Source organism: Artibeus jamaicensis, unplaced genomic scaffold, assembly GCF_021234435.1.
Source record: "Artibeus jamaicensis isolate MK-2021 breed Jamaican fruit bat unplaced genomic scaffold, CSHL_Jam_final contig_387, whole genome shotgun sequence".
NCBI classification, from domain to species: Eukaryota; Metazoa; Chordata; class Mammalia; order Chiroptera; family Phyllostomidae; genus Artibeus; species Artibeus jamaicensis.
Window position 1 is genome coordinate 2,757,656 of NW_026521812.1, and position 13,283 is coordinate 2,770,938.

The 13,283-nt window shown below is 39.6% G+C and overlaps 1 protein-coding gene across 1 annotated transcript in view; it reads left to right on the forward strand.

Moving 5' to 3' along the window:
* AHI1 (Abelson helper integration site 1) overlaps positions 1 to 13,082 on the forward strand; it is a 198,887-nt gene extending 185,805 nt beyond the window's left edge. Inside the window, exons 25-26 of the mRNA XM_053664881.1 lie at positions 6,895 to 6,986; positions 11,761 to 13,082. Of these exons, the coding sequence (XP_053520856.1) occupies positions 6,895 to 6,955 (61 nt within the window). The 3' untranslated portion in view covers positions 6,956 to 6,986; positions 11,761 to 13,082. The remainder of the gene's footprint in view (positions 1 to 6,894; positions 6,987 to 11,760) is intronic.
* The last annotated feature ends 201 nt before the right edge of the window (positions 13,083 to 13,283 follow it).

The window sequence follows — 13,283 nt, forward strand, 5'->3', positions numbered from 1 at the left end:
TAAGATACATTTCTCATGACTTGAAAACTTCCAGGCTAGTGGAAGGTGGGAATGCTAATTATAGCCCAGTATGTACAAAAAAAATCACCTCTTTATTTCTTTAATTTATCTTAGTGACCATTGTGCCCAAGTAAATGGACAGAAGCTGGTTTGGGGGTTTTTGTTGGTTTTTGGGGTTTTTTGGTTTCTTTGCAGTCTTGCCGTTCTGTTTGCACCATCTATTAGTTGCTTGACCAAAATGAGTCACAGAGGACTGCCTTTTACAACTTTCTACTTGAATTTCTTGTCTTGCTTCTTCCTTTATTTTTTAGAAATGCCCGTCACTTCTGCGCAAACTATTTATACATATTTTAGTAAAGCTACACTATTTTTAAGGTAAGAAGAAACTTCTCTAAGTTAGTTTGACAAAGGCAGACTCTTGAAAGTCCTAAACTTTCACTTTTGTACCTCGTGCCTCTGTGTTATTACTATCTGCCGACCAAGTCAGAGTTTCTGAGGAAACATCTGTAATATGTTATAATCATATACATACAATAGTACTGGTGTTCCCTAGTTAGTTACTGACATATTTTATCTGGAGTTTGTCAGGGAAGTTTTAAAACAGAGTGTGCTTTAATATTAACAACTTGAGTCAGAAAGAAGTTAATTTACACGGTCAATCATGTTAAAGTCCTTTATAAATATTGTACTCAAATGTGAACTCAATGAATGAGTGAAATCTCTTCTTACTAGAGTGTAGTGACAAGTTAATTCCAAGTATTCTATCATTCCTCCACTATATATTTTTTCATTATTACAGTCCTGTTCTGGACTCCTCCGACTTCTTCTTCTCTTCATGAGAAAGCTCTAGTTTACCTTTTTTCCCTAAAATACCCTGTTACTGGCAACTTTTTAAAAGTTCTTTCTTTTTTGGCCTCTTGACCCTCCACACACACCCGTGTTTCTGAAATCAGAACTATCCATTGTCAGGTGGATGGTGTCAGATACATTCCAAGTATGTTCTTCATCAGATACATGATTTATAAATATTTTCTCTGTCTCCGTTTTGCCTTCTTACTCTTTTTCTTATTAGTGGCTTTTGAAGAGCAGACTTTTTTTTTTTTACTTCTGATGAAAATCTGTATATGATGTTTTTTGTTGTATGAACGATGCTTTAGTGTAGGATGTAAGAAACATTTGCCTGGGGCCACAAAAGTTTCCTCCTGTGTTTTCCTGTGAAAGCTTTGTGTTACAGGTTTTATATTTGTCTATGATCTATTGTGTGTTCACTTTTTGTATATGGTGTGAAGTTTGGGTAAGAGAGTTTTGTTTTGTTTGCAATTGTTCCAGTGCCATTTGTTGAAACACAGTCCTGCCTCAACCGAATGGCATTTATTGAAATCCAGTTGTTGGTATGTGATTAAATCTCTTTCTGGTCTCCATTCTGATTTGATCTGATTCTGTCTCTGCATCAGTAACACACTCTCCTGATTCCTGTAGTTTTGCAGTATATCTTGAAATCATATTAGACTGCCTCTCCAACTCTGTCCTTTTTTAAAGTTGGTTAAACTATTTAAGTTTCTTTGTATGTCCATATGAATTTTAGAATAAGGTTGTTGATTTTTATAAAAAAGCCTGCTGGAATTTCAATTAGGATTGCCTTGAATCTTCAGATCAGTGTGGGGAGAATTGACATATTAACAATATTTAATATTCTCACTCTTTAACATGACGTTTCTCCATTTATTTCAGTCTTTAATTTCTCTCAGCACTATATTTTTAGTTTTTAGTGTATATGTCTTGCACATATTTGGCTAACTTATTCCTGCGTATTTCATGTGTAAATAGCATTGTTTTTCATTTTCAATTTACAATAATTTGTTGTTAACTTACAGACTATTGCAAATTGTTGTATATTGATTGACTTTATATCATTCCACCTTCATAAACTCTTGTTTTACTAGCTCTTTAGATTTCAGCACATTTTCTATATATATAGTCATGCAAATAAAAAGCAGTTTAATTTCTTCCTTCAAATCTGGATGCCTTTTATTTGTGGGGTTTTTTCCCCTTTGACTTACTGCACTGGCCAGCACCTCCAGATCAGTGTTGAATAGAAGTTATGAGAGTAGACATTTTTTATCTTCTTCCCAGTCTTACGGAGAATGAGGAGGAAAACATTCAGTCCTTTTTTTTACCATTAATTATGATATTACTATAAGGTGTTGTTTTTTTTTTAATAATTGCCTTTTTGAGGTAGTTTCCTCCGTTTTCTAGTTTTCTTAGAGTTTGTATCAGGAATGGATGTTGGATGTTTGTCAAATGCTTTTTCTGCATTTAAGATAATTATATGATTTTTTTTAGTGTTTTAATATGGTAAATTACATCGATATATAAGTGTTAAATTAAACCCTTTATTCATAGGCTAAACCCCACTTATCCTTTTTATAAATTGATTTTATGTTACTTGATTTACTAAAATTTTATTTAAATTTTTGTTTGCATTTTTTTCATGAAGAACATGGGCCTATAGTTTTGTTTTGTTTCATTATATTGTGGTCCAGTTTCAGTATCAGGGTAAACTAGCCACATGGAATGAGTTAGGAAGTATTCCTGTCTTTTCAGTTTTCTGGGAGATTTTATGTAGATTTGGTGTTACCACTCACTTTTGTAATTTCTATCCCTTTATTGATATTGTCTGGTGAGACACTTTCCCCATACTTACCTGTGATATATATATATATTCTATCCAGAGAAGTACATCCTATATCCAATGCACATATATTTCTTTTGCTGTTTTCATTATTCCTTTAGGGTTTATAATACAAATCCTTATCACACAGTGTGTCTTCAAGAGCTTTAGAATAGTCTACTTCCATTTCTTCTCTCCTGACCCTCATGCTTCTTTAGTCGTACATATTATTTTTATATATGTTATAATAAGCCCCTACTGCACAATTATTATTTCTGCTTATACTACCATCTTTTGAAGAGATGGGAAATATTAAAGTCTTATACACTTGCCCATTTTGTTATAATTCCAGTAGTTTTTATTCCTTTATATAGATTCATATTTTCATTGATCCTTTTCCTTCTGCCCGAAGAACTCCCTTTAACATTTCTTGTAATGTTGGCTAACTAAGAATGAATACCTTCCTTTCTTGTGTATCTGAAAAGGTCCATTCCACTTTTGTTTTTGAGTGCTATTTACATCTGGAATGTAATTCTCTAATTAAAAGATTTGCTGTTTGCTTTTTTTGTTGTTGTTTTCTGGTACTGGAAAAATGTTATTCCACTCTCTTCTCATTTGTATTTTTTCCCAACAAGTAATATGTTTCACTGTGTATATGTTTTCTCCCAGTTTGGCTACTATGGAGATTTCTCTTTATCACCACCCTGGCCAGTGTGGCTCAGCTGGTTGAGTGTCTTTCCACAAAGAGGAAAGTCCCGTTGGATCCCCAGTCAGGGCCCTGCCTGGGTTGCAGGTTCAGTCCCAGTCGGATAACCTACAGAGGGCAACCAGTCAGTGTTTCTCACATTGATGTTTTTTTCTTCTTTCTTCTTTCCTTCTCTCTCTAAAATCAAAATTTTTTTTTCAGATTTTTCTTTATCATTAGTTTTGGATAATTAAATTAGGATGTGCTTTATTGTGATTTTCTTTGTATTTCTGGTACTAGGGGTTAGTTGATCTTGGATCTGTAGGTTTATAGTTTTCATCAAATGTGGAACATTTTAGGCCACTTTTTCTTCCCCTCCCACCCCCTTTTTTTCCTGTACCCAATTGTTTCTCTGCTCTTCTTTGAAGATTTCAATTACACGTACAGTAAGCCATAGGAAGATGTCCTACAGCTGATTGATGCTTGGTTTATTTTTTAATTCTTTTCTGTCTGTGTGTTTCATCTTGGATAGTTTTATTGCTATGTCTTCCAAGTTTTCTGATCTTATCTTTGCAATGTCCAGTCTGCCTTTAATCCCATCCAGAATATTTTTCATCTCAGACATTTTAATTTTCATCTCCAAAAACTCAGTTTAGATCTAAAAATCTTCCATGTGTTTTCTCGGCCTTTAGAGCAGCTAAAATACAGATAAAACTGTTGTGAAGTCTTCGTCTGATCATTGTAACATCTGTGGCATTCGGGGTTGGTTTCATTTATCGTCCTTGTTATAGGTTGTATTTCCCCCTCCCCTTGTTTTTTTTACCTCGCTTCTGGTCAATTTTTATTGGATGCCACACTGAAACTTTCATCTTTGGCTGCTAGATATTTTTGTATTCCCATAAACATTTTTAAGCTCTGTTCTGGAATGTCATTAAGCTACTGGAAAACTGTGTGATACTTTCAGGTCTTGCTATTAAGGCTTGTTAGGTGGGACTGAAACCATGTTTAGTCTAGGGCTACTTATTCCCACCACTGACACAAGCAGCTTGTCCCCAACGCCCTCTGAGTTGTGAGGTTTTCCAGCCTGGCTGATGGGAATGGGCACTGTTGCTGAATTTCCTCGGATGCGTGCGCTGATCCGTGCTCTGTCAAATACCTGAAGGGAATGCTTTGCAGATGTTCAGGTTGTCTCACTACGAGGCTACCTCCTCTCTGGCATTCTGCAAACTTGGCCCACTTGGGTTTTCTCAGGCCCTCAGCTCTTCTCAGGCTGTCCCCAGGTTCCACGCAGGTCTCATGCCACGGCGCGGAAACACTGAAGGCAGTACGCTGGGCCATCATAGGGATTATCTCCTTTATTTTCCATATCTTGGGAAACTGTTCTTTGTTGCCTCTGACTGAGTATCTTGAAAACTGTTGGTTCATCTATTTCGTCATCTTTCTGGTTGGTTTAGACATGAAGGTACATCTGGTTCCAGTTAGTCCATCTTGGCTGCAAGCAAAGCCCAGATGTTTTATGTGTTTCCAAGGCATCTTTCCTGGGATCCTTGGTTGGGTCCACTGTGCTCATGCATAATTTTATGAGTTGTCCAAATATAAAAATACTCTACATAAACACAGGTTTTTGACTTCTCTTAGAGATAATGCACGGCTGTGCCTTCTTCTGTGGCACCCATCAGCTGAGGCCACGCCTGTGGACCGCCTCCCTCACATGGGTCAGCCCCTCTGCAATTCGCCACGGTGCCGCTGTGTTACCTGTGGCTTCCCTCACGTACCGGCCACTGTGGCCTACACAGACACTTGAGTTTTACTTTAATGCCACAGCACCCTGGCTGGTGTGGCTCAGTGGATTGAGCATGGGCCTGCAAAAACCTAAACGCCAGTTCAGTTCCAGTCAGGGCACATGCCTGGGTTGCAGGCCAGGTCCCCAGTTGAGGGCACATGAGAAGTAACCACACATTGATGTTTCTCTCCCTCTTTCTCTTTCCCTTCCCCTCTCTCTAAAACTAAATAAATCTTTTTTAAAAATTCTCATTTAATGCCACAGCATCAGTTCCCTAGGGATAGGTGGGAAGGGTGGACCTCAGATTGATTAATATTGTATATTACTAGTTCTTTTTTCAGAACACTAACCCAGTTTCATATTCATTTTCAACCTTTCCTTTCTCACTCATCATTCTACTTTTTTCTTGATTATACTTTATTTGTTCTTTCATCTTTGTCATTTCTGATCTTTTGCTTCCCAGTCATTGGACTTTATTTTACTTACACATCTCTGTACTATTCTTCTTGAACTGCCATAACAGTACCAGAGTCTGAGTGGCTTAAACAACAGCAGTCTGTCTTTTCACAGTTCTAGGTGACTGTGAGTTCGAGATCGAGGTTCCAGCAGTGTCTCAGGTGGCCACCTTCTTGCTGTGTCCTCATATGGCCATTCCCTGGTACATGTGTGAAGAGGAAGATTTCTGGTCTCTTCCTCTTATAAGGACACCAGTCCTATAGATTAGAGTCCCACCCTTACCACCTCATTTAAACTTAATTACATCCTTAAAGGCCCTATTTCTAAATATATTCCTTGTGGTTAAGGCTTCAGTTTGTCTGTTATAAAAGAACACATTCAGTTCATAGCACTCTCTATTCAATTCTATTTATTACTTGATTATGACATTTTTTCATCTGTTTGTTTTGCTTTCTCCTACCATTCCTGAATCTCCTAGAAAGGAGGTGGTACTGTCTTCGACTCTTTGATTATTTTCCTTTTAAAAATGTTTTTAAATTTATTTTTAGACAGATGGAAAGCAGGGGAGAAAGAGAGGAAGAGAAACATCAGTGTGTGGTTACCTCTCACATGCCCCCTACTGGGGACCTGGCTTGAAACCCAGGCATGTGCTCTGACTGGGAATAGAACCAGTGACCCTGTGGTTCACAGACTGGCGCTCAGTCCACTGAGCCACGCCAGCTCTGGCTGACTTTTTTCCCTTTTTACATTGTTTTTGTATTTTCTTTCTTCTAATGTACTTGTACTAATACAGAATCATCCACTAATATTTGTTTTATATTTTACTATTACTATTAAACCATTTGAAAAGCTGCGTTCCCATTCCACAGGTTAGAGTATCACAACTTTCTTTTGCATGAACTTCTTCATTCATTTCTTTGTCATTAAGGAACACCCCATACTTTTACATAGACACACACACATGGGCACACATATTTTTCCATCTAAATTGATTAAAGCTTTCTGAAAGATGTCCCAGACAGCTTTCTGGGAGTAGTAAAATTTGTTTTATTTTTCTCCCTTCATCATGGATAAGGGGGAACCCAACCAAGTTTTATGTCTTTGCATTATTTTGGGCAATCCCTGTCTCTCACCCCCGTGTGTAATCACTCATATGGTCTCTCAAGTGTTTTCCTCCCTGGTCCTCGTGCAGACCTCCTATTTGCATTCTCACTGCCCCTTTCTGAGGTCAGAGCCTGCTCTGAGCTGCTGCAGCAGCTTTGTTACTGGCTCTTTGTTTCCGATCTTTCCCTCCGGTAGTTCTCAAGTGGGCAAAGCACAGGGCCATGAGGACGGAGGACATGCAGGTGAACAAGAATGAGCAAACCAGCAGAAAAGTCACCCTCATAGAGGTAAGAATACAACTGGGAGAAAGTTGTGTCATAGAGTCAGCAGGAAAAGATTTCGGAAAGGCATGGTCAGTAATGACAGATGCCAAAGGGAGAAGTTAAGTCAGGACTGAAAAGTGCCCTTGCAACCCAGAAGACAGAGGATGGTTTGGTGGAGCCCTGGAAGCAGGACGCAGATTCTCCTGCCCAAAGGGAAGAGGCCGTCAGAATGGACCGCTTCTCCAAGAGGCTGCCTTCAAAGGAAGGAAAAGGCTGGGCAGTGACCAGGGGAAGACACACGAGGTAGAGAAGGTCTTGATACAGAGGGGAATGACAAGAATATTTACAAACTGAGAGGAAATCGTTCCCTGAGAGGAGCTGTGGAAGGTATATGAAAAGAGGGAAATCCCAGGGACCTAAGGAAATGCCTAGGATTAGACTGTGTAACAGGAAGTGGGGGCCCCTTTGCTCCTCCGACAGGCAAGCAGGGAAAAAATGTGTCTGCGTGGCCGTGTTTCCTCGTGGGGGAGGAGTATAAGGAAGGCTCCGCAGAAGACTTCGTTTTTCCTGTCTGGCGCCGGAACCTCGTCTGCTGAGAGTAAGATGCTGCTGCTCTGGCGCGTCTGCTTTTATGGGATGTTCACCTTCTGGGAACTGGATTCACATTTTTCATCAGTATTATCAGATTTTAGTTGTAAAAATATAAAATCTAATTGTACAGAGGGCATATAGATGAATAGTTACATAATTGTGGGTTAGGTGATGATTTTTTTTAATCTCGATACCAGAATTAGAAACCATGTTGAAGCAGATTTTTAGATTCAGATAATAGAAACTTTAAAACGATGTGCAGGCATGTCTCAGAGATAGGGTGGGTCTGGTCCCAGACCTCTGCAGTAAAGCAAACACTGCAGTAAAGCAAGTCACGTGAATTTTTTGGTTTCTAATGCGTATGTAAGTTTTGCCTACACTATACTGTAGTCTGTTAAGTGTACAGTAGCATTAGATCTATGGTACACTTAATTCAAAAACACATGATTGCTAAAAAATGCTGGCCATTGTCTGAGCCTGTTGATAGAACAGAGAACCCTAGACTCGCTCAGCTGAGGACGGCCGAGAACCACCAGTTCGTTCATGAAGCACAGTGTAAGGAGGTGAGCCTGTATCTCCAACAGAAGAACAGCCATAAGCAGAATCTAAAATCCTACGATAGCCTAAGATGGGGAAGAACTTCATAAAATATATGACAGATAAAGGATTAGTGTAATACCTTAACATATAAAAAGCTCTTAAAAATAGCAAGGAAAAGGACACCAATAGAAAAACTGGCAAAGAGTGTGAACAAGGCATTCTTTTTTGTTTTTTATTTATTTCTCTTGGCAAAGAGAGAAACAGAGGGAGAAAGAGGGAGAGAAAAAAATTGATGTGCAAGCAATATATCAATTGGTTGTCCCTTGTGCACCCCCAACTGGGGACCTGGCTCAAAACCCAGGAATGTGCCCTGACTGGGAATCGAACCAGAGACCTTTCTGTTCGCAGGCTGGCACTCAATTCACTGAGCTGTACAGGCCAGGGTACACAAGACATTCTTAAAGTAATTCCTAAAGAAATGTTATGCACACACACACATATACATACCCCGGCTTATGTGGCTCAGAGGAGTGAGTGCCAGCCTGTGAAATAAAGGGTCTCCAGTTCAATTCCCAGTCAGGGCACATGTCTGGGGTTGGAGACCAGGTCCCCAGTAGGTGGCACATGAGAGACAACCACACACTGGTGTTTCCCTCCCTCTCTTTCTCTCTCCCTGTCCCTCTCTCTAAATAAATTGTTTTTAAAAAACAGAAGGAAATTATACGTGTATGTGTATGTAAATGGCAATGAAAATAGGAAACATAATCCGCTGTCAGTGATCACATTAAGAGAAATTAAAACAAGTACCTTATCCTTCACAAAGGATGAGGATTAAATGGCAACAAGTTTCAAAGTTAAAGGACCAGAGTTGATACACTGATAGCAGTAGTGCAGAACTGATCCATTCTTTGTGGAGGCTGGTTTGTTTTTGTTGTCGTTGTTTTGTTGTTTTTAATTTTCAAACAGGCTCGTGTACTTTGACCTGAGAGTCCGGCTTCCAGGACTCTAATGGAGGAAAAGGGTCGAGTGCCGGTGCAGAGATTCAGTTAAAAGGGTGCTCCTTCAGGCGGTGTTTTACAAAGAGAAGGAGCCTGGCCAAGGCCATGTAGCCAGTGAATGATAAACACCGAGACCTCTTGGCTCCTGGCATTTATTATTATTATTATACCTGGAGCTTTCATTTTAGTGTATTTTCTCATTTTTCCACTCAGCCTATTTGATATTTACTCCTTTATCATTTCTTTTTAAATGAAAGTAATTTCAGAAATTTTCCACAGCCTACTCTTTCTACATGTAAAGGAATCACGGTCTCAGTCAGAGTCACAGCTAAAAAGTGCCCAAACTAGGACTTGATCTTCAGGCTCTACGTGCAGGGTTATGTCCGTTACACAGCACTTGGTCTGTTAACTCCAACAAGATGCGTGGATGGCGAGTGCGTGTAGGCAGGGACTACCTGCTTGTGCGCAGCCCTCAGCCTGGGGACTTGCCACCTACTAAGCCTGTGGGGAGTATTTACTGGATTGAATTTTGGGTGGGGGAGAGCCCAGTATTTTTATGAATCTTCTTTTTCACATGTAACATAGCCACAAACACAATTGTGGTTTCATATTCATTTTCAAAGTGTTTCTGTACAGGTTTTTCTTTTTCTTTTCATGCAATTTACCTTTAAAAAGGCCCTTTGTTACTCTCTTCCTCCATTTGCTCCTCCCTGGGACACTTCAGGAGGAGATACCTGGGAGGAAGACTAGATTTGGACTCATTCTTGTGTCTTTGGTTAGGGGACATCTCTTCCCTCTTGCAGCAAATCTGTCTCTTAGCTTTTCAGCCCCGATGTTGTCACCATTCATCATGACAGTGGACCGCTCCTTCTCCCTGGTTGTCAGAGGTGTACACTTGACCATCTCTTCTCCTTTGCCTGCAATTCAGTCCCTTTTCTCCCTTTCGTGGGCAGCCTTTGTCATTCTCCTTCCAGCCCACCTTCCTCCTTTTAGCCTGCTTCATTTCCCCTGGAGACGTTATCTTTACTGCCTCCTTCAGCTTTTTCTCATCAGATTTCTCGTGGGTTCCCTCCCCAGGGCGTCCTCCTGGCTCCTCTGTGTACTGACCATCTGCACCTGATTCGTTTAACTGGCCCTGTGTCTTCTGCGTGTACGGGGTTCCGTCACTCACTTCCAGCGGTCCCCCATCCTTTTCCTTTTCTGTTTTCCTTCTTCGACTCTGGCCTGCCATGGTCATACACTTCCTCTCCCTCGGTTGTGCCTTACTAGTCCTCTGAGAGCCTCTTAGCCATCTTCTCTGTGCCTTGCACATGTTTGTGAGACTCTGGGTGACTTGTGTCCAGCATCCATTTGAGCCTTTACTACTCTCCCACTTTCATCAGACCCTAATTAGCTGCAAGTTTTATATACTTGACCTGTATCCACCCAGGGGCAAAAATGGTGCTGGGGTTTTTTTGGCTCCTGTGAGATTGTACCTTGGCACATTGTATCTGTACCATTTCCTACTCCAGTTTCTTTTGCAAACTTCACTGAAAACATTTTTGGGCTTCTCTGTCATACCAACTTCTCTGTGATTAGTCTGTTTAACAAATTAAAGTCAGGAAGCACCCACTAACAAAGGACTTTTTTCCCCTCGTGTGTAAATGTTTTTCATATGAAAAGACAGTGCAATCATTTCCTTAGGATGGGGCCTGTCCCCAGACGCAGATGTTGCCCTGTCCCTTCTGGGCCACCAGGGAAGGCCCTTGGGAAGTAGCTGGCCTGCACTGCCCCCGGGAGTGACCCGTGGAGTGCACCACCGCCTTCACCAGGATGCCAGCGTTCTTAGGCTGTGGTCTGTTTTTGCAGAGCAACCAAGGGTTAAGCTTCTCTGTTTAGGGAAGAGACGTTTCTGTTTCAGTCCAGATACTTTTATTGGTGACTGGTGTATGAATAATTGTATTAAAAGTCTCAGGTTCAATCCCACTTGCTTATCACCCTCAGTTGCAGTGTACTTACTACGTGGGCTCTGAAGAGGCAACTTGTTTTTTCATCTGCGGTTTTCATTAATGGTGTAATCTTTTTTTTATTTCAAAGCTGCACCTAGATGCATAATTAACCATCACTGTCTTTGTCCATCAAAAATGACACCCAACATTTTTTTGGATTTATTTGAAAAAATATGTAGTAGTGTACCCACTTGTAAAACTAGACATGGCTGTAGACTAAATGAAAGAATCGCTGCTCAATGAAATGGTCTGTGTCTTTCCCAGTCACTAACCCTGAAGCATGATCCATGACAATTTTCTTTCCCAGTGAATGAAGGGTTTTATAAACTCTGATCACCTGCTCTTAACTTCTGGGAGGCATCCAGTGCTTGGAGTGTCTGTATTTGAGAAGTGGTGGTTGTTTTGTTGTTGTTGTTGTTGTTTGGGGGGGTTGCTTATAGCTAACTTGCCAGTGCTAGAACAGGCTTTCAGCAACTGCTTATGGTACTAAAAGATGTTAACTGTATTTCCACAAGGCACACCAGGAGATGAGTATTATAATTAACGTTTTGGTGGCTGTGTGTGTGCATTGCACAGTGTGTTTTATTACCTGTGCCATTACTTGGTCTGATCATGCCAAGATTTGACTATGGCCTAAAGGCATTAAGTTCATTTAGTAAATTTTGTATATTTTTCTCCTAGTAAAGAGTTGAAGAAGAATGAAGGGACAAAGAACCAAATACACAGAAATGAAATAACAAATTAAGTCAAATGGAATTTCTCTTCAGAGTTAAGAATTTTCAGAAACCAAGGAAGAAAGGAAGAATCCACTATTCTCGTCCATATGATGGAATCTAGAAAAATTAGAAGCAAGGAGGTATGATTAGAAAAATAAATGTGGCCTTTTGAGCTTAATTATTATAAACCATTGTGATTGTTATTGATCAAAGTGTCAGTACTTGTACTTATTAGTAATTACATTAAAATTACATTACCATTGTTCAAAACCAATAAAGTAAAAACCATAACTGCTACTCAACAAATGTGAAAAATAAGTGTTTGTGTTGTTAGGATGTTCAATTAGGTAATTATCTAATACTATATCCACAATGTGGGAACAGGTGTGATGTTATGCTCAAAATATGAAGTATCTGCTTCTGAAATGTAATTTTATTTAAAATATAAGCAGTTTCAAAATACTGTGTATTCAGAGCAGTTCCAAGTAAGAAGGTGTTAAAAGGGAACGAATTTGTTCTGAATGAGTCACAAACTTGATGCAGATAAACTGAAACGTCTTGGCTAGACTGGCAGCAGCATTCCAAGTTTCCTTACTTAAAAAAAAGCCTTTCGTATTTAAGCATATAAGTGATTTCTAGACATACAGTGTTTAATATTTATTTTAGTCTTAGTGTTTGTTTTAAATGGTTACATTGCATTATTTATTTTTTTAATTCCAGCATATATTTTGAAGTGTAATGTTATAATAGGAAAGTTTATTTCATTTTTCTTGACTTCTTATTTCTCAACTATGTGATTATAAGTCTGTCAATGAAATATTGAACCCCCAAAGGTCAAAACTAATGTAAAATTAGAAAACTTATTTACCAAATTAGACAATTGATTCCATTAAAATAAGAAGTGAGAAAAACAGTGCTGGGCACTGAGGTGTGAACCTCGTCCAGATGTGAACCCAACGTGAAGTGTCTTCTAGCAAAACTACGTTTGGCTCTTACCCCTGCACGTGGGGTAGAGGCATGAAGATTGGTAAACAGGCCCCTGCTGTGTGGAAGTAAAGGGAGGGGGCATTTTTGGAAGTGGTGAGTGGTGGTGATGAGTGCGGAAGCCCTCGGGATTGGCACAAGTCTGTTCCTACAGCTGTGAGTTCTCATTGTTCTGGATGCTTCTGTCTGCCCTTCGAGTCCAGCTGGGCACAGCCAGCTTGAGCCGCCCTTGTGCAAGCGTGTTTTTTCTGTCTCGTGACTGCCTTGGATAATTAAATAAAAATATGCATCTCTGCAACTTCAGCTCGTAGTTTTGATTTGTGTGTTGATTGTTTTATTTTGGTTTTAATCACAAAGAATTTCAACACATTGCAGAAAATTTCAAATCATGACAAGTGAAAGAAAATGTTAGGAGAGCTAAACATAAGCTGAGATCTCAATGTTCATATGAAAAATAAAGGGTTATTTTTGTACTACAACTCCTGAAGATGAAAAAGAACCACT